The sequence below is a fragment of the Coptis chinensis genome, chromosome 3, assembly GCF_015680905.1.
Source record: "Coptis chinensis isolate HL-2020 chromosome 3, ASM1568090v1, whole genome shotgun sequence".
Taxonomy (NCBI): Eukaryota; Viridiplantae; Streptophyta; class Magnoliopsida; order Ranunculales; family Ranunculaceae; genus Coptis; species Coptis chinensis.
Window position 1 is genome coordinate 100,603,064 of NC_141458.1, and position 24,621 is coordinate 100,627,684.

The 24,621-nt window shown below is 34.2% G+C and overlaps 1 protein-coding gene and 2 long non-coding RNA genes across 7 annotated transcripts in view; 2 read left to right on the top strand and 1 right to left on the bottom strand.

Annotated features, from left to right (window-relative positions):
• Positions 1 to 24,621, top strand: part of LOC147512159 (protein ROOT HAIR DEFECTIVE 3-like) — a 44,854-nt gene that overhangs the window by 2,339 nt on the left and 17,894 nt on the right. For all 3 annotated transcript variants that reach the window (XM_086595130.1, XM_086595132.1, XM_086595129.1), the window contains exons 7-10: positions 1,523 to 1,681; positions 1,770 to 1,838; positions 1,922 to 2,013; positions 23,240 to 23,318. In XM_086595130.1, the coding sequence (XP_086451256.1) occupies positions 1,523 to 1,681; positions 1,770 to 1,838; positions 1,922 to 2,013; positions 23,240 to 23,318 (399 nt within the window). The remainder of the gene's footprint in view (positions 1 to 1,522; positions 1,682 to 1,769; positions 1,839 to 1,921; positions 2,014 to 23,239; positions 23,319 to 24,621) is intronic.
• Positions 2,750 to 9,667, bottom strand: LOC147512160 (uncharacterized). Of its 3 annotated transcripts, XR_015214756.1 has the most exons (4): positions 9,032 to 9,667; positions 6,011 to 7,010; positions 5,739 to 5,913; positions 2,750 to 4,202 (listed from the first exon to the last, which is right to left on the bottom strand). It is a non-coding gene; the product is annotated as an uncharacterized LOC147512160 (long non-coding RNA). The 3 variants fall into 3 exon arrangements; XR_015214757.1 differs by having other exon boundaries at positions 2,750 to 3,044; positions 5,739 to 7,010; XR_015214755.1 differs by having other exon boundaries at positions 5,739 to 7,010.
• Positions 4,201 to 5,717, top strand: LOC147512161 (uncharacterized). Its single transcript, XR_015214758.1, has 2 exons — positions 4,201 to 5,242; positions 5,275 to 5,717. It is a non-coding gene; the product is annotated as an uncharacterized LOC147512161 (long non-coding RNA).

A 24,621-nucleotide genomic window follows, 5' to 3' on the forward strand; every position in this document is an offset into this window, starting at 1 on the left:
ATCACACTTATAAATTAAAATGGGATCCCTCCCCGAATTAAAAAATGGGTTTTTAAAACTTATTTAAAACAATTTATCGAGGAATTAAAACATGTTTTTAAGACTTGATTAAAACACTTTGTTAGGAAATTAAAACAGGTTAGTGACGAAAACATGAATCATGATTTATCAGAAAATTTATATATGTATAGTTATGATTTTTGAGCAAGTTTTCAAAAGAGTCAGTCAGTGCGTATGCACTGGTCTACCTTCTAGTATTAATATTAAAGCTCCCACAAGGGATATTTTTCTATCTCTCTTAAAAATCCACATCATCAACTCCTATTAAAACGGAAATTTTTTTCCTATTGAAAAGAAAAATTCTAACACTTTTAATTAAAACGAGAATCGTTATTCTGTTATAATGAGAATTTCTCTCCTATTGAAAAAGAAAAATCTAACACTTCTAATTAAAACTGGAATCTTTCTCTTATTAAAAACGGGAATCATACTTCTAAATTAAAACAAGATCCCTCCTCCAATTAAAAAACGGAAATCATTATCCTATTATAATGATAATTCATCTTCTATTGAAAAAGAAAAATTTAACAATTCTAATTAAAACGGGAATCACACTTCTAAATTAAAATGGAATCCATCATCCAATTAAAAAACGGGTTTTTAAAACTTAATTAAAACGACCACAAGGGGTATTTTTCTAGCTCCCTTAAAATTCCACATCATCAACTTCTATTAAAACGGGAATTCCTCTCATATTGAAAAGATAAAATTCTAACACTTCTAATTAAAACGGGAATTATTCTCCTATTATAATGGGAATTCCTCTGCTATTGAAAAAGAAAAATCTAGCATTTCTAATTAAAACGGAAAACCTTCTCATATTAAAAACGGGAATTACACATCTAAATCAAAACGGGTTTATAAAACTTAATTAAAACAATTTGTTGATAAATTAAAACGGATTTTAAAGACTTGATTAAAACAATTTGTTAGAAAATTAAAACGGGTTAGAGACAAAAAAGGAATCACGATTTGTTAGAAATTTTTTATATGTATAGTTATGATTGTTGAGCAAGTTTTTAAAAGAGTCGGTGCGTATGCATGGGTCTATTTCTAGTAAGCGATAATGCATTATTGATTTACTGTTATGACTTTTCTCATGTTATTTATTTGGGTTAACGGTCAACGGTCAATTAATGGGCCAAGACCTAATATATAATTAAGGGTGGACTAAAGCCTAATTATTCATTGGCCAAAAACTAAAAAACCCTATTTATTTATTATTATTATTATTATTATTATTATTATTTTTTTTTTTTTTTAAGAAACTTTGTCTCGTGTTATCTGATTATTATTGTTATTGGAATACCACATTGCGACAATATAGTATGAGGTATAAAGTTTGTTATCAGCCCTGCAGTTGTATCTGAAAATACAGTAATCAGTTATTCTTAGATGGGTTATTTTCCCTATGGAAATGGAGAATCACGTTGTTGACTGTTTTTCCTATTGTGGCATGAAGGTTTCCAATTTGAGGCAGCGAATCTTCGATTGTATCACCCCTGGTGAAGTTACTGGAGACCGAAGAGGCGTTCTTCCTGCTTCAGAAATTTCGTTTAGTGCACAACAGATATGGAAAGTTATAAAGGAGAACAAGCACCTTGACCTTCCCGCCCACAAGGTGATTATTTATTTGAAATTATCTGAATCTGTGGCCGCTGAAAAATGACGTTTGCTTGACCTTTTTGGTCTTCGGCATCTGTTTTCAGGTTATGGTTGCCACTGTACGTTGTGCAGAAATAGCTAATGAAAAGTTTGCTGATTTGGCTGGGAAAGAGGTACATGTTCCAAGAATTTTCAACTGAAGATATCTTTTTCAGTTGTTTTGACATAATCTCTATTGTTCTTAAAACTTATAAAGGACTGGCGACAAGTGAAAAAGGCTGTACAGACTCGTGCAGTTTCGGGCTTCGGGAAGAAGCTTAGTTCAATTTTCCAGACATGCTTATCAGAGTGAGTACTTTTTAATTTTAACCTATTAATGTATCTTAATGTAAATGTGAAAATAGATTTATTTACACATATTTCTTAGCTGGTCTCCATTGAATTTTATGATAATTGAAAGCGGTTTTAGCTTACGACTCGGCTGATTCAAACTGAAACTGGAGTCGGAGCTCCCCGGGTCGATATTTATATGATGAAGTGGTTCAACATAGAACTGGTTTTAACACCAGTAAACTCAGTGGTTCAAGGATAATTCGGTTCAAAAATCAGTTCAACTCGGTGATTTTTACTCAAACTACCGAGTTGACTCAACCTAAACATTAAATACTTTCGACTTAAATATTTAATGTTATTTAAGACTTTATTTAACAATGAACCGGCTGGGTTTTAATTAAACCAGTGGTTTGAACCAAGATCGATCTTACCACTAACAGTTAAGAAATTGTATAACTAACCACTTGGGATACCTTGTTAAGAATTGGTTCCTTAAAATTCTTAAAGTATGATTAGTCAGTTGCAACATATAATCTGCCGAAATCACCACTGTTTCATACTCGTGAAAAAGAAACATCCTGTTAAGTGAAAAATATATGAATAAGAAATAGAAACAATCAAAAATATTATATAAAAACAAAAAGCTCTCGTTCCTTTAACCAATCCTATATCTAGATGAGGTTGCATTTATGATTGAAGAAAGTAGAATTAGAGTTATTCTTTACAACTTTAATACATTTTAAGAAAGAAATAATTTCCAAACCTTTATAAAAATAAAGAGTTAAAAGTACTTCTAAAAAAGTGCAAGCATCTTACCTCCATTAGTTTACCGGAATTCAGTTAGTATCCAATAAAGAGTTCGTGTGAACCAATCAAATATTCTCACCTACATAGTTACATTGTCCTCACATCAAACAAATTAACTGTAATTATATAAAATTTCAGCTTAATCACAACAACATGCATACACATCTAGTCTTCATTCCCGAATAGTATGTTTTTTCTTACTCGCCACACCTGCATGAGACTGGGACAAATACTTGTACCTATCCGATAGGAGTTAACTGTCAACTTAGATACTACGAACAAAGTAATACTACCAAGAGGGACATACAAATCAAAAACATTATCTAATAGGTCAAGTATAACAAAAGTTTCCAACACATGTACTACTCTTGTTTTACAAATCAAGCAATAGGAAGAAATATACCAAGCCAAAAACATGAAACATAATTTTTGTCAAGGAGACTACTCAATGTTTGGAAAGCAAAAACACAACGGGAGGCGTAAGGCCTAAGCCTCAAGCACACAGTACTTTTTTAAATTCCAAGCAAACTGTAGTACATAAATACAAAGTTCTACATCCTACAAAGTTAAAATTCAACAAGAAATATCAATGAAATCATATAAATTGTGATACACAATAAGACAAAAATCTATTCACAATAATTCAATATCTAACTATCCATATGCACATTCTTGTGAAAAGTGTTAGTGCATCCCATTAATTCTCTAGTGTTCTTGTGTGTGTGTGTGCTCTGTAAAGCAAGTACTCATATAGTCGTGTATATGTTTGCTGGAATGTAAGTACTTGTCTCCGTGATCTTGTCTCAGACTAAGAGTGACTTAGTGGTATCACAAGGGAAGAAAATTCAGTGCAAAACCTATATAGCCCTATGACAGTAACCATATTGATAAGTGAAATAACTTTAGACCGTCTCTCACTGTTTGGTAGGACACACCATATTCTCTAAGGGAAACCAACAAACAGTGAGTTGCCACCTATCCCTTTTTTAAGTAGCACCTTTTGGTATCAATCTAATTATCATATGCCAAATAAGAAAAAAGCTAAAAATATGGCGTAGTGCTATAAGCCTATATAGGATCGTATTTACTTCAGTAAAATTTATTGAAATTACATACCCAGCTCTTTAAATAATCATCAAGTAGTGACATAACAAACTTGTTTTCTTTCTCCCCACTTGAACATATGTACGTGCACAATTAATGTTAAGTGTTAGAAACCATTCTAGAGCATTGAGTACAAAAACCATTTGTTGAATAAAGGCTAAATAAATCAAGCATCAGTACAATGAGAACAAACCCTTTTGGTTTATTCAAAGCCAAATACACCTTTGGAGGTAGCTTCTTAGAAATCTGATTCCCATTGACATATATTATATCTCTTCAAGGTCTACTCGAGTCTAAAAAAAAAAAAAAAAAAAAAACAACGTTACTAGCTAATAAACTCTAATATATTCTATGAAGTCAGAATGAATATTGAACTTGCTTACAGAAAATGAGTATGAAATTCATCATAATTAATCTAATAAAATAATATGTTAGAGAGATAAGAAAGAATTTAAAATTGAGTGTTTGGAGGAGGGTAAGATACGGAAGAAAGGGGAGAGAGAAAAGTTTAAGGGACTAAGAGAGTCGCTTCCACCCATTCCCACAGCCTTGCTATTCAAAGCCGAGGGATGCAAGAAATGTCCAAAGAGAAGAAAACTGGGTAAAAACTCACACGTAAGAAACAAACACTTTCCTGAGCACCTAAGCAAACGCTTCTAACAATTAAACTTGAATGCAGAAAAAAGAGAATGGAGGTTTATGTACGTAAAAATATTTGCTTAAATCCAACCAGTAACCAAGTTTTGACAAAAAAAGTAGCATGCTTTTGGTTTTTCTTCCTTTATAAATTTCAATCAAATTAGCAAAGAGAGAACATAAAAATAAACAGAGCTATTATGTCATGGCATTGATCTATACTTGCCTTGTGCATCCAAGCCCAACACTGTGGAGGAATAGTGTTGCCTTGTACACATTGTTATGTCCATTAAAATAAAAAACAAGCGGGTCAGACAAGAAACATAGTAACAAAGAATTATGGCATCATTCATGGTGAATATGTATGTCATTCATGTATTCATGTGCTCGCTAAAAAAAATAAGTCATTGAGCCGAAACTAATGAAATTTCATTTTTAAATCCTTTGTCGGTTTACTCTCACATATTCATCTAGCTTTTCCCCTTTTGATTCTTTTACTTAACGAAGGCTCGTGTTTGAAATAAAGCGTAAGTTACTAAACTTCTAAAACCGATTTATGTATAGTCTCCCTATCTTATTCCTTCAGTCCAATTTTTTTTATGCCACTAAGAAAAACCGTAAAACAAATAGCTTGCTCAATACAAGCGAATGGGAGTGTGCGTGTCTCGCTTGTTACAACCATGCCAAGGCACTAAAGGTCATCGCCAGGCCACTACCAGGCTACTACAGGTCACCGCTAGGTCACTACCAGGCAAGTTAGAACCTAAGTAAACCCTTCAACAAGTTCACAAAAAGAAAAATAATGTAAGTTCGCAAAAGTGCAAAGATACATACTAAGCATACACCAACTGAACCTCATCAACAAGTGTACTTAACTTGACGAAAAAGGCAACTCAATGCCTCAAGTTAGACCGTTAGACTATTTCCCTCTCTTCCTAATTAAATTCGTTCCCGTATACTCTAAAGCTACTATCTAATTATAAAACGACCCAAATTTATTATGTAAACAAACCATGTAGCTTTCTTGCAAAAGAAGAAAACATCATTGATCATACCTAGTATAGCAACCAACAGAATACCACTCACTTGGAACTTTCATCAAACAATAAGTGTGCCACTTTAAAGTTCCCAACTCAAATTTGATGAAAAACAAAAAAAAATGTAAAAAGAAATACTTGAAAATGAGCTCAAACCTTGAATTTGGACCGAGGGTTTCCAAGCATTTCCAGCAAACGATTCATTCTCCCTAAATCAAACCCATCATCTGAATTAGTCCCCGCACCTTTTGGCACACCAGATTTCTCATAATTGTTCAATTTCTCTGAATAATCTACAAACTCATTCAACTTCGAGTCTTCATTTCGGTAACTTGAAAACCCTCGTAAGAAGCATAGTGAAAATCGAACAAATCAAACCATATTGATAAATCTGGCTTCTAAATTTGGAAACGAGAAACCCTTATTACCTGAATTAAAATACGAACCGAGAAGCTCACAGGGTTGTGAAGAAGTTCAAGAGCAAGTAACACGAGACGGTTTGAATTAGTTCGTGGATCCTTATTCCTCCTGATAGAGTGAGGGCTTTTGGCGTAAAATTTCAAAGGCCACGGTAGATAAGACTTTTTTTGCAAAAAAAAAAAAAAAAAAAAAAAGTTATAAACCACTATTTGAGTGAAACAGTGGGGTACTCTAGTTTAAAAAACATAAATAACTTAAACTGTGGCATATATGGAAAACTAGATCCCACGGTTTTCATGAAACCGTGGCATACATTAATAAAAAAATAACTATAAAAATTTCTACCGTGGTATTCGTGTTTTTGGTAGAACAGTGGTATAAAACTTCTCACCTACCGTAGTAATTAAATGAGTAATTCTATAGTAGTGAAAAAGTTTTGGCAAGACCAAGTCAAAGATGTTCACTAAGCGTGATTTTATGGAATTAGCCTCTACTGCATTGCTAACAAAGGGTCGTGTAAGTATGTGAAGGTGAGTAGTTGGTAGGTGCCAGCCTTTAAGCTAGTTGAAGTGCTAGTCAAATGCAACATTTTCTTAAGCACAACTACAGTTCAAGAAATTGTCCGAAAGAAGTACAGGACGCTAGGACACGAATAACCAAAACATGCTTTACCCAAAACATATAAAACATATAAAAATGTATATTGCAGCTTGAGTAATATGCTTGACTCAATACATATAAAAATCTTGGGTATGAATGTATATTACAGCTTGAGATAACCAAGAAACAAATCAATCAAGCATTAACCATGGAAACAAAACCCTTTGAATGCATCAAAAATAAAGTAACCTAACACCACACCATATGAATTTATGATGGAGGAATAGAAAAAAGAAATTTATCTGGTCCTTGATCTTTTGCCTGTACAAACATTGAGTTCCCCAATGACATCGCTCTACAGCTCATGCTTGCTAAACGCTTCTCCAGCTTGTTCCATTTTAGATGTTCCTTCAAACCCGAATAACGTAACTCTTCAGAACACTTCATATATCAGCTAATATAGTAAGCATACTAAGAATCCATTTATTCGTTTTCACCATTTGTACTTATAAATAAACTACCAGTAGCGACTTGTTAGCTCAAGATATTAATATTTAATCCATCTTTTGTCCAATGCGAAATAGAGCTAGCACTTAACAAAAACATACTAATAGGAAGATTAATTTCACCATATCCTCACAACTGGAGTTAATCAGAACATCAACTTCAACGTTCCAAGAATTGCTATGCCATGAACCAACAAACAAAAAAAATCATAACAAGCTAATGGGTAATAACGATTAGTGAGACATACCAAATAAGAGAAGGCCTTAAAGTAAAATGGGAATAAGTTATATAACAAAACATGAACCAGCTTTATGTACCCATTGTAGACAAAATCTCCTGCGAACAGAACGTTGAAGTGGTGCTCATAATTTTGAAGGGCTTCCGTAGCCTTTGAAATGATGACCTTTTATAGTTCATTCTTTATACTTCTTTTAGTGATGATAAAAGCAATGAAAAAAATTGACAATATATAGTCCATGTACAACTCAGACTGGTGCAACTAAAAGCGTAGTATAGGCAAAGCACATCAAAATGTAACTATTACTGTGCGCAAAACTTTCAAAGTTGTGAACAAACCAGTTACTGGTTGATATTACTATCTAACGAAAAGTAGCTAGATTAGGCTGACTCAAATTGGTGCAATATAGCAAACTATACCCAAAGCACATTAAAGTGTAATTATTAATGAGTGCATAACTTTCAATACTGAGAAGTTCTGACAAAAAAATTCTTGTTTACCAAGAAGAAGCTACGAAGGTCCAGAGCCACAATTACTATATATATGATATAAAATCTATCAGAACAATGTTAGTTTAGTTCTATGATTGGTCTATCGATGAAATTGTTTTAACCAGATTCCAAACCCACGTTTTGAGCATTTGATTCATAGACTCATGGAAAAGGAGTTTGCAACATTTTCCTTGAATGAAGAAAAAAAAATCAAACCCACAGTAAGCCTTCACTACGCTCAAGGGGAATTTTGGCCTTGTTGTCTAATCCAAAGGAGTTCGCCCACGACCCTGATTTCTTACAACATTTCAAACATAGAGAAATTTTCAAATCAAATTTGGGGATAAACAATGTTGGTGTGAAAAAAGTTCAAACTAACATCTTCAACCGCTCAATTAGAAAAATGTTATGACTATGTTCCAAGGAATCATGTGTTTTTGAAAAGGACAAACAGACAACGCGGAAACTAAAATTTTATCAATGTTTTGCACATAACCCAAAAGTAAAGAGCAACAAAAACTATGGAGTTAGAAACCCGAGTCAAAAACTTGGTAATAAGGCCTATCCCCCACCCCCACCCAAAAAAAAAATCAAAGTTCATCTAATAACCAAGTAAACGTTACTATTTATTGTTAAATGAAAAATTATGTCATTTAAATTGTTAAAACCAACTTGCCATTGCTTGCCAAAAATAGTTGATTGAGCAAAGCCGCACCAATAAAGTGATACCATCTATTCATTACAACACCATGCTTACTTATGCAGGGCTTGCTCAATAAATCAAACACCTAACGCACCTTATGATGGACAAAAAAATTATTGGAAATTGACTGCATAGATGTAAAGGTCTTGGTGTGGTACCATGTAAGAGAGAACACCGTCTGCCAATGAGAAGATAATCGTACACTAAAAGCAACTCATCCGATTCATAAGCATCAACCACAACCTCGTAGGTATTAGTGGCAGTTAATCATCAGCAAACGAAACTTCATAAATGGCAAATTGCCAAAACTATAATGAATAATTATAATACTAATAATGCTAGTAAAAACACAAACAAACCAAAACGATAAGAAAAATCTAATAAGCAAAACTGTAATGCTTTGAAGATCAAATCATATCCTATCCCAAAAGTAATAGTTATTCGATTTCTCGAAAAATAAACAAAAACATAAAAGGGTGAAAAATAGAACCAGCTGTAAGTGTGCAGAGAGAGCTATAGATCGATGTTATGGAAGAAGCCAAAATATTGAAATTTATAGTTAGAGAAGAAGCACCATTATTAAGAGGGAATCTATCATGATAGGATAGAATGATGGAGTAACGGATGCGAGTTTTATTATGGAATTTGTGGAGTTTGGGAAAGGGGGTTTAAGGGAGAGGTTTAAGTTGAAGAGCGATGCTTATGCAAATCATTAAAGGGGACTCATGTTTAAAACGCCATTAGGATCTTTTACGTTTTACCTTTTCTTTTTAAGAAGTGGTTGTTTTATTGATTGGCAATCTTAACCATTGTGTAATAAATAAATAAATAAAATAAAAAATCGAAGACTTGAGTGCATCCAATGTATTAATTGGGAATGCCAGAGAGTGTGAGAGATGAGAACGCCATTGTGCCTTTCTCCTATTTTTGGTTAAAACAATTTTTCCTCTCCCATTATAACAGTAATAAATGGGAGGTTTCTTTCTTTAAAGACCGCTGCATCAGGTTTTATTTAAAAGACATGCATTACTAAGAACTCCAAAACCAAATATAATTCATTTAATTTATTCACAAACTGTTATAATTAACTAGCTTTAGAGAGAACACTACATCAACCAAGTAGAAGAACAATAGAAGAACAATGAGAGAGAGAGAGAGAGAGAGAGAGAAACCTTATTGATGTGTAGAATAATGAGAGATTACAATCCTTTATATAGTGGAGTTACTTCCTAGATAAGTAACCTCCTTAAGCCCTAATGGGCTAGCTCATGGTGGGCATCCATAAAGCCCATACCTTTATAACACTCCCCCTTGGATGTCCACCATCTGTCGTAGTTGTCATGTCTAATACTTCGTCAACGAGACAAGTGGAAGAAGAGTCAATCAAGTTAAGGAAAAATACATTGTTCTTCTAGAACTATGGTAGGTGCACCTTTTGTTGCCTCATTAAAACCTTGATTGGAAAACCCTGTGGGAAAAACCAAATCAAAGGAAAAATAGTACAATGTGCAGCTATCTTATGTAGCATTCTTCTGGATGCTCTACCACTATTCAATGATAGTTGCCTCGTTAAAACCTTGCTAAGGAAAAACCCAGTGAGAAAAACCAAATCGAAGGAAAAAGAGTACAACATTTCTCAAAATCATTAAAATAGTATTGGGACTTGCTTAATACTGCCTCGTTAAAACCTTTACTAGGAAAACCCAGTGGGATAATGTAGAGAAAAAGGGAATTTTTTTTTTTTTCTTTTTATGTTTTGAGTTTTTGCACCTCGGATGGGGCGAATGGCGCTTTACCTCCGGTGTTTTGAGCGACTGCTCTCCGATGTAGCGACCAGCTTCTACCGATTTCAAAGACACAAAATTCACTATTTCGGAATTTTTTCTGAAATAGTATAAATATAGGTTTTTTCTGTAGAAACCTAATCTAACCAAAAAGAGAGATTGTAAGAAAGAAATTCTTAGTGAGTTGAGTGTTTATTCTTTGTGAGTGAATTGAGAGCTCTTGTAATCTGTTATTCTGGACATCTAGTAAAGCTTGGATCTCGCTAGTGTGGAAGTAGGAAAATTGCCGAACCACGATATATCCTTGTCTTGTGGTTGGTTCTCTTTTGCATTATTATCTTTACTTTATATGTTTGTTAAATTGTAAGATTAATGAGAAGCGTTGGGATAGTATTTGGAGGGTGTTGAAGTCTTGTCTAGTGTGAAGGATCGATCTTTGTGTAGGATTGATCTGTTTGTTGTGGGTAACGTTGTTTCCGCAGTTACTTATTCACAACAATTGGTATCGGAGCGAGGTATACGACCTAGGATTTTGAGTTTTGGTAAAGAACCATAGTGCTCGAAATTTATGTAGACAAGGTGTTCGATAAAATTCCTGAGTGAGATTTTTTTTTGGGTTATTGTGTGTGACTTGAAAAAGGGGCTCCTAAGATGTCAAATGCTAGATTTAAAGTAGATAAGTTTGATAAAGAAGCAAAAGAAAAGATGGCGAGGGTGATGTCGAATGAGATGACTTCCACAAGCAAGTGGAAGGGTAGTTCGAAGAAACCTTTAAAACATGTACGATGCTACAATTGCAAAGAAAAGGGGCATTATCTATGTGATTGCTCTAGCCCGAAAAAGAGTAACAAGATGAGTGGTAAGTTTGAGAATGAGGATGTTAGTGAAGCAAGTCTTGCTTCCGGCTTCGATGGGGATGATGTAAGTCTTTCGGTGTCTACACAAGACGACCATATGACCGATACGTGGATTCTTGATTCCGGGTGTTCCTACCACATGTGTCCAAATAGGAAGTGGTTTGCTACCTATGAGAACTTGAGTGGAGGTTCTGTTTTGATGGGCAATGACGTTGCTTGTAAGACGGTTGGGATTGGAACTATACGGGTCAAGATGCATGATGGTGTAGTGAGGACTTTAACCGATGTGAGGCATGTTCCTGAGTTAAAGAAGAACCTTATTTCTCTTGGTACCTTGGATTCCAAAGGCCACAATTTTGTGGAAAATGGTGGAGTCCTAAAGATCCTTAGTGGCTCTTTAGTCATTATGAAGGGTCAAAGACATGGAAACTTGTATACTTTGTTGGGTAGTACAGTGATAGGTGATGTAGCAGTGGGTATATGTAGTGATGATTCTGAGTGCACAAAATTGTGGCATATGCGCCTTGGGCATATGAGCCAAAAGGGATTGTCTGAGTTGTGCAAGCGAGAGCTACTGAAAGACTTGGATAAACCAAGTATGGAATTCTGCGAGCATTGTGTCTATGGCAAGCAGTGCAAAGTCAAGTTCGGTACAAGCAAGCACATGACGAGAGGCATCCTAGATTATGTGCATACGGATGTTTGGGGACCTTCTAGAGTGGCTTCTAAGGGAGGTAACCGGTATTATGTCTCTTTCATCGATGATTATACACACTGTGTGGGTATATATCTTGAAGTCCAAGGATGAAGTTTTCGAGACATTTAAGAAGTGGAAGGCAAGGGTTGAGAATCGCACAGATAGGAAGGTGAAGACTCTACGGTCTGACAATGGTACTGAGTATACCTATAGGCCTTTCCAAGAGTTTTGTGCGCAACAGGGAATTGCCAGACACTGGACAGTGAGGGGCACGCCACAGCAGAATGGGTTAGCAGAGAGAATAAATCGCACATTGCTTGAGAAAGCTAGGTGTTTGCTTTTCCAATGCCAATCTTGGCAAAGAGTTCTGGGCATATGCAGTGGTCATGGCGTGTTACTTCTATAATAGATCACCGGTTCCGGCGATAGACTGCAAAACACCTTATGAGGTGTGGACAGGGAAACCAGTTGATTATGGTACTTTGCGAGTGTTTGGATCTAGTGCTTACTACCACATGAATGATAGTAAACTTGATTCTAAAGCTAAGAAAGCAATATTCTTGCGCTATGCAAAGGGAGGAAAGGGATACGGATTGTGGTGTCTAGAGAACCACAAGTTCCTGGTCAGCAGTGAGGTTACCTTTGATGAGACTTCGGTGCTACTTTTTAGCAGGCCGGAGAAGGCTAGAAATAATAGTGATTCTATACAATCTCAAGTGATTGAGATAGAAGCGTCTGAGGATGCTAAAGAGAGTGATGTTCTTAGTGAAAGAACTATTCAACAAAAAGTAGAGTTACAACAACCTGAGCAGCAAGATTTGGCTAGATCAAAGCCAAAGAGAAGTGTGAAACAAGTTATGAAGTACGGGCATGATAAGCCAGTGAAGCATTATGGTCAACTGGACTCGGTTGCCTACGCACTGAATATTGAAGATGATGAGCCAGATAGCTTCAAGGAAGCTGTTAGAGATGCTCATTACAGAGATTGGTCGGTGGATATGCAAAAAATGGTGGAGGCTTGTGACAAGTTTTGTACTTGGGAATTTGTTTCATTGCCTAAAGGCAAAATGGTTTTGGGTTGTAGAAGGTTCTCTATGGAGTTGAGTTCCAACATTGGTTGGAGGTACTCCACAAATGGTGGAGGCTCATGCATTGTTGATTGATGCCTTTCGTAGGCATGGCCCTTTGTGGGCGTGATTGCTCTTTGTGAGCATGACTCTCTGTGAAGATAGCTCTTTGTGAGCAAGACACTCTTTATGGGTGGCTCTTTGTGAGCATGACACTCTTTGTAGGTGGCTCTTTGTGAGCAAGACACTCTTTGTGGGTGGCCCTTTGTGGGCATGACGTGCTCTTCGTGGGCATGACTCTTTGTGGGTGGCTCTTCGTGAGCAAGACACTCTTTGTGGGTGGCTCTTTGTGAGCATGACACTCTCTGTGGGTGGCTCTTCGTGAGCAAGTTCTGGATGGACTGCGAGTTCTGGATGGATGTGTTCTTGCTGGATGTGTTCGGCTCGGTTTTATGTGTTAAAACCTCACCAAGGTGGAGAATGTAGAGAAAAAGGAAAATTTTTTTTCTCTTTTATGTTTTGAGCGCACCTGCGCCTCAGATGGGGGCGACCCGCGCTCTACCTCCAGTGTTTTGAGCGCACCTGCGCCTCCGATGGGCGCGACTCACGCTCTACCGATTTCAGCACAAAATTCACTATTTCGGAATTTTTTCTGAAATAGTATAAATATAGGTTTTTTCTGTAGAAACCTAATCTAACCAAAAAGAGAGAAAGAGAGAGATTGTAAGAGAGAAATTCTTAGTGAGTTGAGTGTTCATTCTTTGTGAGTGAATTGAGAGCTCTTGTAATCTGTTACTCTGGACATCTAGTAAAGCTTGGATCTCGCCAGTGTGGAAGTAGGCAAATTGCTGAACCACGATATATCCTTGTCTTGTGGTTGGTTCTCTTTTGCATTATTATCTTTACTTTATATGTTTGTTAAATTGTAAGATTAATGAGAAGCGTTGGGATAGTATTTGGAGGGTGTTGAAGTCTTGTCTAGTGTGAAGGATCGATCTTTGTGTAGGATTGATCTGTTTGTTGTGGGTAACGTTGTTTCCGCAGTTACTTATTCACAACAGATAAAACCTAGATAAGGAAAAATAGTACAGGATGCTCCCCCTATTCTATTTCTCCCCCTGATAAAAACAAGTCTTTACATGACTTGGTGGGACACATTCTTCAGGATGCTCCCCCTATTCTATTTCTCCCCCTGATAAAAACAAGTCTTTACATGACTTGGTGGGACACATTCTTCAGGATGCTCCCCTTGTTCTATTACCCCCCTGATAAAAACAAGTCTTTACATGACTTGGTGGTGAATTCTTCGCGATTTAAGGAAGCTGTTGCTGGATCTTGCTTTGTCGATTGCCAAGACATAGCTGCATATTTATTAATAAAAAATTAACATGTTTGAGAGTGACCCTTCTGAGGGTCAGATGGATAACCAAAGATTGCATAGCCAACTAGATCATAGTCATTAGTGGAAACATAAGAATAAAATAGTTTCATACCAATTATTCCATAAAAATATCTCAATATGTGTTTGACATCATTCCAGTGTCTAAGTATATGTGCACAATTATATCTTGATAAGAAACTAATATAAAATGCAATGTCTGATTTTGTGCACGTATTGTGCTAGATACATAAATGCTTCAATATCACTCAAGTAGAGTATTTTCAAGACCAAGAACTTCCTCGTGTTTTTCATTTAGTTGAAATGGATCCTTATCCAAATCCAAGTTCTACACAACCATGTGCTTTGTCCATTTCATTTCAAAAATCTATAGTCAGCAGTTTTCTCCAATTCCTTAGGTGTCCTAATCAAGTTTATACCAACCAAACTTGTTGCTACTATATTAAATCCAACCTCGGATTTTACTATAGGTCCACACCACATTTTTCAAAGAGTTTAATTATGCTTGAATAGCAAATTTCAGATTGGCCAATCTTTCATTTGTTGACGAAACACGTGGTTCATTTATTTTTCATCATTGTCCTTTGATGTTCCAATAGTTATACCATAGCTAAATATGTCATCCATGACAAGTGCTTTCATATCCCACAATTCACCTGAACATGCATGGAATATTGAGATTGATCTCTTCATTTTAATTTCAAATACATGTGCCTCTCTATGGGCAACCATAGGCATTTCAGTGAATTTGGATATTTGCACATTTTCACTATTTGTTTATGGAGCTCCAGCCATTACCTGTCTATTATTTGGACAAGATGGTTCCTCAGTTCTCTCCTAGGAGCACTCTCTTTGGATCCTATAGGTCTACCACGCTTTTAGTGTATAGTAGATTCATTTGCCGCCATGTTTGGACCCCGTCTAAATGGAACATCAATTCTGGCTGGCACATTTATGGGTACTTTTACCATATCATTAAATGCTTAGGCATTTTCTCTGCAACCGCTTGCAAGTGTATCATTCTCCTTATCTCATATAGTCACATTCATTGTTTTGATCCTTAATGAGATAGTGGATGTGATCCACGTTACTTCACGTCTTTCTTAGAGCAACCATTGCTTTTCTCCCCCTAACGACGGGAAGACTGTCTCATTAAATTGACAATCATATATATAATACAGACTGTCTAATTAAGTGAGTTTCTTGCTCCCAACATTAGATATGATACACAATGTCTTTCTCATTTATGGGTATAGTCTACCAGACATATATCCATAATACTTTTCTCCATTTATATATCCATACATTTTAACATAAAGCAAAATAAATTTGTAAAGATTGATACTAGCACAAGTATATTAAGAAAAATAAAACTTGAGATTCATAATAAGGAAATTCAAAATATTAACGACAATCATGGCCTAGACTTTCCATGAATAGAACACAATATTAACGGTAAATGTTCCATGAACTGGTAATAAAAATATAATTAACTAAATAAATCATTCCAAGGATGAAAGCTTGCTCATCAAACTTTCCCATTTCTATTTGGATCCTCATACTAAACCTCAAGGAAATCGGAACAATCCAAATGAGTACCATCATTAACGTGGTCACTCTTCCAATTCTTTATCACATTTGTTTCCATTTTCCTAGAGGCTTTATACTTTTCAACCTCTTCTATAGGAGCTCGGCAGTATTTTGCCCAATGTCCATCATTACCACCACATCTGTAGCAAATATCACTGCTCTCCTTTTGTTTGTTCTGAGGATTTGAGTCCCTTTTATGCGGTGGAGCTATCCACTTGTTCCAATTACCCTTTTGTTGGTCATTAGTATTCCAATGATCCTTTTTTCTATTACCATTGCCATCTCCATAAGGATGATAACCTCGACCACCTCTCCCAGTATTTCTGCCTCTTCCACGCCCTCTTTCATATCCTCTGTCACGACTACCACTAGCTCGAAAGTTGGCATTTGCTTCTGGAATTGTCATTGACCCAATTGGTCTGGAGTTGTGGTTTTTCATGAGAACATTATAGTTTGCCTCTGATACAAGAAGGCAAGTCACAAGTTGAGAATATTTCTCAAATTTTCTTGCACGGTATTGTTGTTGCAAAAGTACATTATTTGCGTGAAAGGTGGAGAGAGTTTTCTCAATCATTTGTGACTCTCTTACTGTTTCACCACACAATCAAAGGCGAGAAATAATATTGAACAAAGCAGAATTGTATTCTTTCACAGTTTTGTAGTCTTGATATCTCAAACTCAACCATTCACTTTGGGCAGTTGGGAGGATAACAATCCTTTGGTGGTCAAATATATCCATTAAGGATGTCCACAAGCTCAAAGGATCATCCTCGCATAGATACTCTGCCTTCAGATCATCACGAATATGATGATGCAGAAATATCAAAGCCTTAGCCTTCTTTTTAGGGGTTGCAATGTTATCTTCCTTGATAGCATCGCCTAGGACATTGGACTGCAAGTGTAACTTCGCATCCAATTGCCATGACAGGTAGTTATCGCCACTCACATCAAGAGCTTTGAATTCAAGTTTAGCAATTCTCGACATCTAATTAACACAACTAATTAATTAATCATATATAATAAAATCAGGTAGACACTCAACCTTATTTTAGATAACTATTACATAGCGTTTAGCTCAGAAAATACTTCAAAACAACTATTATATGCTAGGTTCTAATCTATCCATGTATATATGATTAAATATTTGAGTAAAAGAATTAAACATTGATTATAAGGTTAGAACTTCTGGTTCTAAGTATATGAGAACTTCTAGTTCTTCATAGAAAACTTAACGAACTTCTGGTTCTTTAAATGAAAATAAACTAGTGAATGGAAATTCAGGTCTCGACAATTCAAAACTTTCACATTCAATACAAGAACTTCTGGTTCTATTTAAAAACTACGTTCATGATTTTGGAACTTCAAGTCCTAATGTAAAATAAAAAACTTCAGGTTCCTAAAAAAAAAAAAATCTTGGAAACTTCAGGTTCCTAAAAATTGAATCTTGGAACTTCAGCTTCCTAAAAAAGATTGGATCTTGGAACTTCAAGTTCCTAAAAATATTGGATCTTGGATCCTCAGGTTCCTAAAAAAAATAGATCTTGGAAACTCCAGGTTCCTAAAAATTGAATAGATCTTGGAAACTTCAGGTTCCTAAAAAAATAAATCTTGGAACTTTAGGTTCCAGAGTATATCGTAAACCTTTAGGCTCTATGTTGTTGTTCAAGAGTATACATCGAAAGAAGAAAGAAAGATACAAAATTTAAGAAAAACAACAAATTCGAATGAAGTTATCAATCAAGTATGAACAGTAACATTATATATTTTATATCTGACGATCTAACCGTTGGATTTTTCGAAACCTTTTATATGTTTTTACTTCATGAGTCGTGTATCTACAGTAAAAATTTCAGGTCATTCCAACCATGGGAAGACCTTCATCTAAACGAAAACTGCTTTAGTGGAATAAATCGATTAGTGTTCTCGTATCTTTGCTTTTGTGTAGTAGATGGTGAATAAAAGAAGATGGATAGCTCCTAGAGTCTTCGTGCTGATAACGTGTTAGAATTAACTAGCTTTAGAGAGAACACTACATCAACCAAGTAGAAGAACAATGAGAGAGAGAGAGAGAGAGAGAGAGAGAGAGAGAGAAATCTTATTGATGTGTAAAATAATGAGAGATTACAAATTTACAATCCTTTATATAGAGGAGTTACTCCCTAGATAAGTAACCTCCTTAAGCCCTAATAGGCTAGCTCATGGTGGGCATCCATAAAACCCATACCTTTATAACACATTTAATTCATTTATAAAACATTTAATTCATTAAGTAAACCTTTAAAATGTCATTAAGAATTAGTATCAAAGGGGTTTCAAAATGATCCTAACCGCACACATGTCCCTCTTCTAATATACTAGGTATTACCCGTGCCTACAACACGGTTTGTTATAAGGTGGTTATTATGTTGCTTGTGCATTAATCTTGGTACTCCAAAAAAATTCAAATGTGTGGCTTATGTTGGAATTTGAAAACATATAATTTTGAAGTGCCACTACACGTTTGATGACAGTCTTCATTTCTTTTGAAGTATGGGTTAATGAATGCAATTTTTGAAGTAGTGTAGATCTTGCTTTATTCATAGGTCCTAATTTTAAGTCATGAATTGAAGGCAATTTCATCAACTTTATTCTGACCAATGGATAGCAGTTCATATTTAATCTATTTTCTACAAACAATATAAAGACAATAAGATTAATGACAATCATTAGTGTGTAACATCAAGCCAAAATACTCCACAACACCTTTTATTATTGTCTTACTCATTTTTGAATTTGAAAGAGCACTTAGTCGATGTTTTCCATGAATTGTTAGAAGACTCAAATTGGTTTGGTTTGGTTGGCCAAGACCACAAAGGCATTCTGGTTCTGTTGAGATATTTTCTTCAATGTCTTTTTTTCCAATCATAACATAACAGTTGGTTCTAGGTGAGCTTTGTTAATGTTGTCGTGTAGTGTTAAGACTGCTTGATGACTTGTAGTGCGTAAGGTGGCATTGGGCTTATAAACTGAGAATTTGTCTTCAGTGGAAGTATGAACTTTATTGTTTGTCTTTTTTTTCTTTTTTTTCGCTAATGAACTTTATTGTTTGTCTCATCTTTCCATTCTAAAAATAGACCATTATATTGTATGCCAATTAGATAAAAGGACGCATTCAATTGATCCAAACAAACAATAACGAAGAACAAAAGATAAAAAATAATTTAAAAAATGTAAGAAAAGATAGTCAATGAATCTATTGAAATAACTTTTTCGATAAGCAATTACTGGATATAATATAATTGAGTTGAGAATAGATATGGTTGTATTATTATTATTATTACTATCTATTTATTTATTTTAATATAACAAGCATGAAGCTAGTATTGCTAGAGCTAAAATATGATGTCAGTAATTGCTTGCGGAAATATTAGCATGGCTATAAGTCGTATTGTTTGGATTGTTTCAATTAAAAAATTGGAAAAAAAAAATGTTGCGTATTTGGCTTGATATTGTAATTCGTAAGAAGTATAATGCAGACGATTGGTATATATTTATGTAGAGGTAGTGGAGAAGTTGAAATTAATATATATTTAATTTTAATATGAGTGGAATGTATATTTTTCAATTGGAAGTATATATAAGTTAAGTAATCAAAGATAATGTCGTTACATCTAACTCAAAACGGAAAATACTATATCCGTTCAATGCTAAAATGATTTTTACCTTTTTAAGTGCACAAAAAATTGTTTATAAAAATTCATGAGATTTGAAGTTTATGTACATTATTAGTTTCTATTTGTAAACTAAACAAATTCAGGAAAATGCGTTTAAAGATTTCAGTATAACAATTTATAAACAAATTTGTAATGAAATTGAAACGGATGAATGTTGATTTTTGCGCAATGTGAGTTCTATATGTATCAGTAACTGAAAGTAAACACCAATAACATCCTTGTTACAAAATGGCATTATATATGCAGGGGACGAATCCATATACAACAGTTTATACAACACCCTTTTATAAGTTGAACTAAAGTATAATGCTTTTACTTTGTCGATATGGTCTTACTACTAGAGATATCATATCCACAAAATTTCATATCATTCCAAAATCTCTAACCATTTTAAAACTAAAAATAATAGCTAAGAGTCCATTTGTGATGCGAAATTTGCTAGCAACACCAAACCATCCCAAATTTAACAGTACACAAGTGAAACTCGTAGCAATATCTTGATTTTCACTACTCTTATGCATGCGCATTAGGTATGACCTAGTTGTATTCTGAAATTTAGATCTCTATAATGTGGAGCTATTAGGTTACAACTCATTCGAAATACACATACAACTGTGCCCCCCGCCCCCAGATGGGAAATTAGCATCTCCCCCCCCCCAAGTTGATTTTTTTTTTTTTTTACTTGGGGGGGGATCCTAATTCGCTCATCTAGTGGGGGTAATACTAGTTAACCCTACAACAAAAAGTTTTCAATAATGTAATCCATAAAGATTGTGTTCCAAGTTACATGACTAAATGTAATGAGGTGTTAGTATTATATATATTAACTATAAACTTACAGTATTTGCCCAAAACATTATAAAGGATTTATATGCATATGCTAATTAAATAATAAATACAGTTAAAGTTAATCAAGTTCAAGGTCACCTGGTTCCACGCCCGCTCTTTTTATAGTTGATAATATCTAAAGAATTATTAGTTCTTTCAAGATTCAAAAACCCGCATTAAAAAGCTTCAGAAGCCACATTCAAACTACATACAATCCTCCCTTGTGATAAATTTTCAAAGTGCATTCGGTCTCTAATTGCTAACAATGATCCATTTTGCTGAAATAAGAAATATATAAATATAAAAATTAAGAGAGGTAGCACTGCACATACCAACGTACAACAAGCTTGGAATGGACCATCTCAAAGACTCGGTGATATAATTCTAATTAAGCCTTTACCCAAGCAATTTTGAATCTCTAACGTTTTACTTTTCAGGTACCTGCATCAAAATGACAACACGGTAGACAACAAATGCAACTAATAAAATAAAATGGGAACGTGATATAAAGAACCTTGAGCATACAAATTTAATTATTATAAGATTTGAGTCTAAGAATTTAAGCTCATTTAACAAAACAAAAAAGTTGTTGTTCCTTGTCAATGAGTATAACAAAAACATCAAAAACTATGAACACTCATTTACTAAGTAAACAAAAGGAGAATCAATCCACCCATTTATATGTTAACATATAAATTTCCCTTCGACCTTTTTTGAGATATTAAACTTTAGGTACTACATGAATAAAAAAGTAAGCAACAATTTCAATAACACGTTCTACCAGACATTCAAACTTAAACTTGGTCAGTAACATTGCATTAAGTTTTGTCGCAATTAGAGAATTTCGATACGATCAAAACATTACTACCTAGCAAATCTAAAAAGGTTCATACCTTGCATGAGCGATCCTCCTTCTTTTCCATTGATAATTAGTTGGTCAAATCGAGTTAAGTTCTTTCTAAAAGAACCTCCTCCATTTAATTTTCATTGTCGTAGTTTTGCAATTATTCATCCTTCAAAATCTCAGTAGTGAAAATATGTCCTTACTACACAAACGTAACCAATACAAAAATTAATTCAAAACAATCAAATTGCAACAAAATTTTAAATATTTTATTTCCCCAAATCCAATTGGATTAAAATCGAATCATTTGAGCTTAATTTAGATTAGGCGCAATTACCTAAAAGCTTTGCTGGAGAGCTGAGTGAGGTTGTGAGAGGCGAAATGATGAGAGCTGAAATTCTATTACACTTACATTCCTTTTGGAATAAAGAATTGCCCCAAGAGAATGCCCAAATTTTAAGCATGGCCATTTTTCTCAAGAACAAAAGAAAGAGAGCGAATAAAGAAGAATAAAGATACATGTGAAAGAAATAGGTGAACGTTAACCATATGAGAAAGAACTCAGAGAAAAGTGATAGACAAAATGTTGAGTGAGAGACTCGTCTTGAGGGAATATATGTGAGAAGACGAAGAGATAGGTATAAATTGCTCAGGCAGACGTTCCATTTCTTTTCCTTTATATTTCTTTTTAACTGGCTATTATTCCAATGTATGTTACCAAGTTGCTTCAAGCCCCGTTACGTGTTTTGGAGAAGTAGGCTAATGGGGAGGAGAGCAATTTTAAACTTGACCATTGACATTAAATTGTATTTAAGAGAAAACTTTTGAGTTTCAAACGGAAAATATTTTAATTCGTTTAATAAAATTTAATTATAACCAATTAATGCATTGAATAAAAATTATGGTTGTCCCAATGGTTATGTTTTTGCCCATTAATTTTGTATTAAATTTGTATTAAAAAACCCTCATTAAGTGCATATCATTTTATGTTTAGTGGAAGCTAAATGGTTTTGTTTAATTAAATTTTTACTAATTAAAATATTAATTACCTCTGCTTACCTGGCATCCAATGTCTAACCAATGTATGCATTAAACACAAATTATTTTTAATTAATTGAAATATTGATTACATTAGACATCCAATGTATGCATTGAATTTGTATTAAATTTGTATTTAAAAACCCTCTCTATGCAAATCCTCATGCACATCTAATTCAGATCCCCACAAAATCCCCACCACCCTTTGTCTTTCCATTGTGTTTTGTTATAATGGATTTGCATGCATGGTTACTTAAAACAATAAAACCACTACTTAGACTTAGTTATTGTTAGACATTAGGTTAATTGTGTAAGGGTATTCAGGTAATTGTACTAGTGGTTTAGGTCTATGGTATATATAGTAATGTAATAGTTTAGGGTACGGTTAATGATAATGGAAGTGTTCTAACAGTTACTATATTGTTAACGAAATAACGTTGGTCTCCCATTAACGATTTTTCACAGATATTTTTCGTTTATCAACCATGTTAACCTGATGAGCATATATTAGAGGTCATACCATGCATGATATAGAGTTGATATTGTTTATGTTCTCATTGTCTTTGGTAATTTACCATGTTAACCTAAGCATATATTAGAGGCCATATACCATGCAAGATATAAAGTTAATTGATATTGTTTATTCTCGTTGTCTTTGGTAATCTTCTGTGCTTTGCTGCTTGCCAATTTATTTTTTTTCATTTCACTCAAGATTTCTAACATCTTTTTATATGTCTCTTTAATTCTAAATAACTCAACTATTTTGATCCTTTTAATTTATGTGTTAATATAAAATCTTTGCATGTCCATTGTTCTTTGTGGATGATTTCATCCATATTCTACAATTTCTGAGATGGAATTCACTTTATGTTCTCCCTTAGGTATGATAAGGAAGCTACTTATTTCGATGAAGGTGTCAGGACTACAGAGCGCCATCGTTTGGAAGCTAAAGTGTTGGAGGTAATACTTCTTTTACTTCTTGCTGTAGAGTGTATAATCCTTTTGCATTTTCCAGCCGTCTCACATATTTATTCCTTTTGGATCCGGCCAACGGCTGTTTTTGGCTGTCTCGGAAACTCATGTAGCCCGGCTCCTAAAAAGACCTTAAATAAGTACCAAATCTAAAATACTCACAACTTCACCTACAAAATGATTTAAACCCTAATCTTTTGTGCATATTATCAGCTAACTATAAAGAACATTTCTACAAAAATTCAACTCGTTTGACAATTTTTAACACTGGCAAAAGATGAATGCAAAAACTAGACATTTCTGGACCTTTATATATATATTCAAAAGTGGAAAACAATTTTATCTAAGTTAGAGGATATCAAACGAGTTGAATTTTTGTAGAGATGTTCTTTATGGTTAGTAGATCATATGCACAAAAGATATTAAAGGGTTTAAATCATTTTGTAGGTGAAGTTGTGGGTGTTTTAGATTTGGTACTTATTTAAGGTCCTTTTAGGAGCCGGGCTATATATATATATATATATATAAAGTAGCTACTTAAGTTAACTTTAAAATAAGTACGTAAGTAAAACTTCAACTACAAAATGAATTTAAACCTATTTTTTTGTGGATATGATATACTCAATATTAAAATCATCTCTACAAAATTTCAGCTCATTTGGAAACATTTAACATTGGCAAAAAACGATTACAAAAATTCAACATTTCTGAACCATTAGATTTTTTTTAAAGATGACAACCATTTTTATCTATGTTAGATGTTTCCAAATGAGCTGAAATTTTGGGAAGATAATCATTATGGTGAGTGTTTCATAACCACAAAAAATTAGGTTTTAATTCATTTTGTAGGTGAAGTTTTACGTACATACTTATTTTAAGCTAACTTAAGTAGCTACTTTTTAGAGAATTACTGTATATATATTTATAAAATATATATATATATAAGAGAGAGAGAGACTCCCAAAACGTACAAAGTCATATCTCATCCTACAAGTTGAATTAAGGCTGATATTGTAGATATGATCTCACCACCATGAATAACATGCCTACCAAATTTCGGCTAATTCAAATATGTCTAACCTAGTCAAATGTTATTATGAAATTGGAAAATTTTGGACCGTTAGATAAATGTTTAAAATTGAACACTAGCTTTCGCAAGGTTGGACATATCCAAATAGAATGAAATTTTATGGGCATGCTATCCATTGTGAGAAGATCATATCCACAAAAGATGGGGTCTTATTTCAATTTGTAAGTGGCTCAAGAGTGACTTATATATATATATATATAT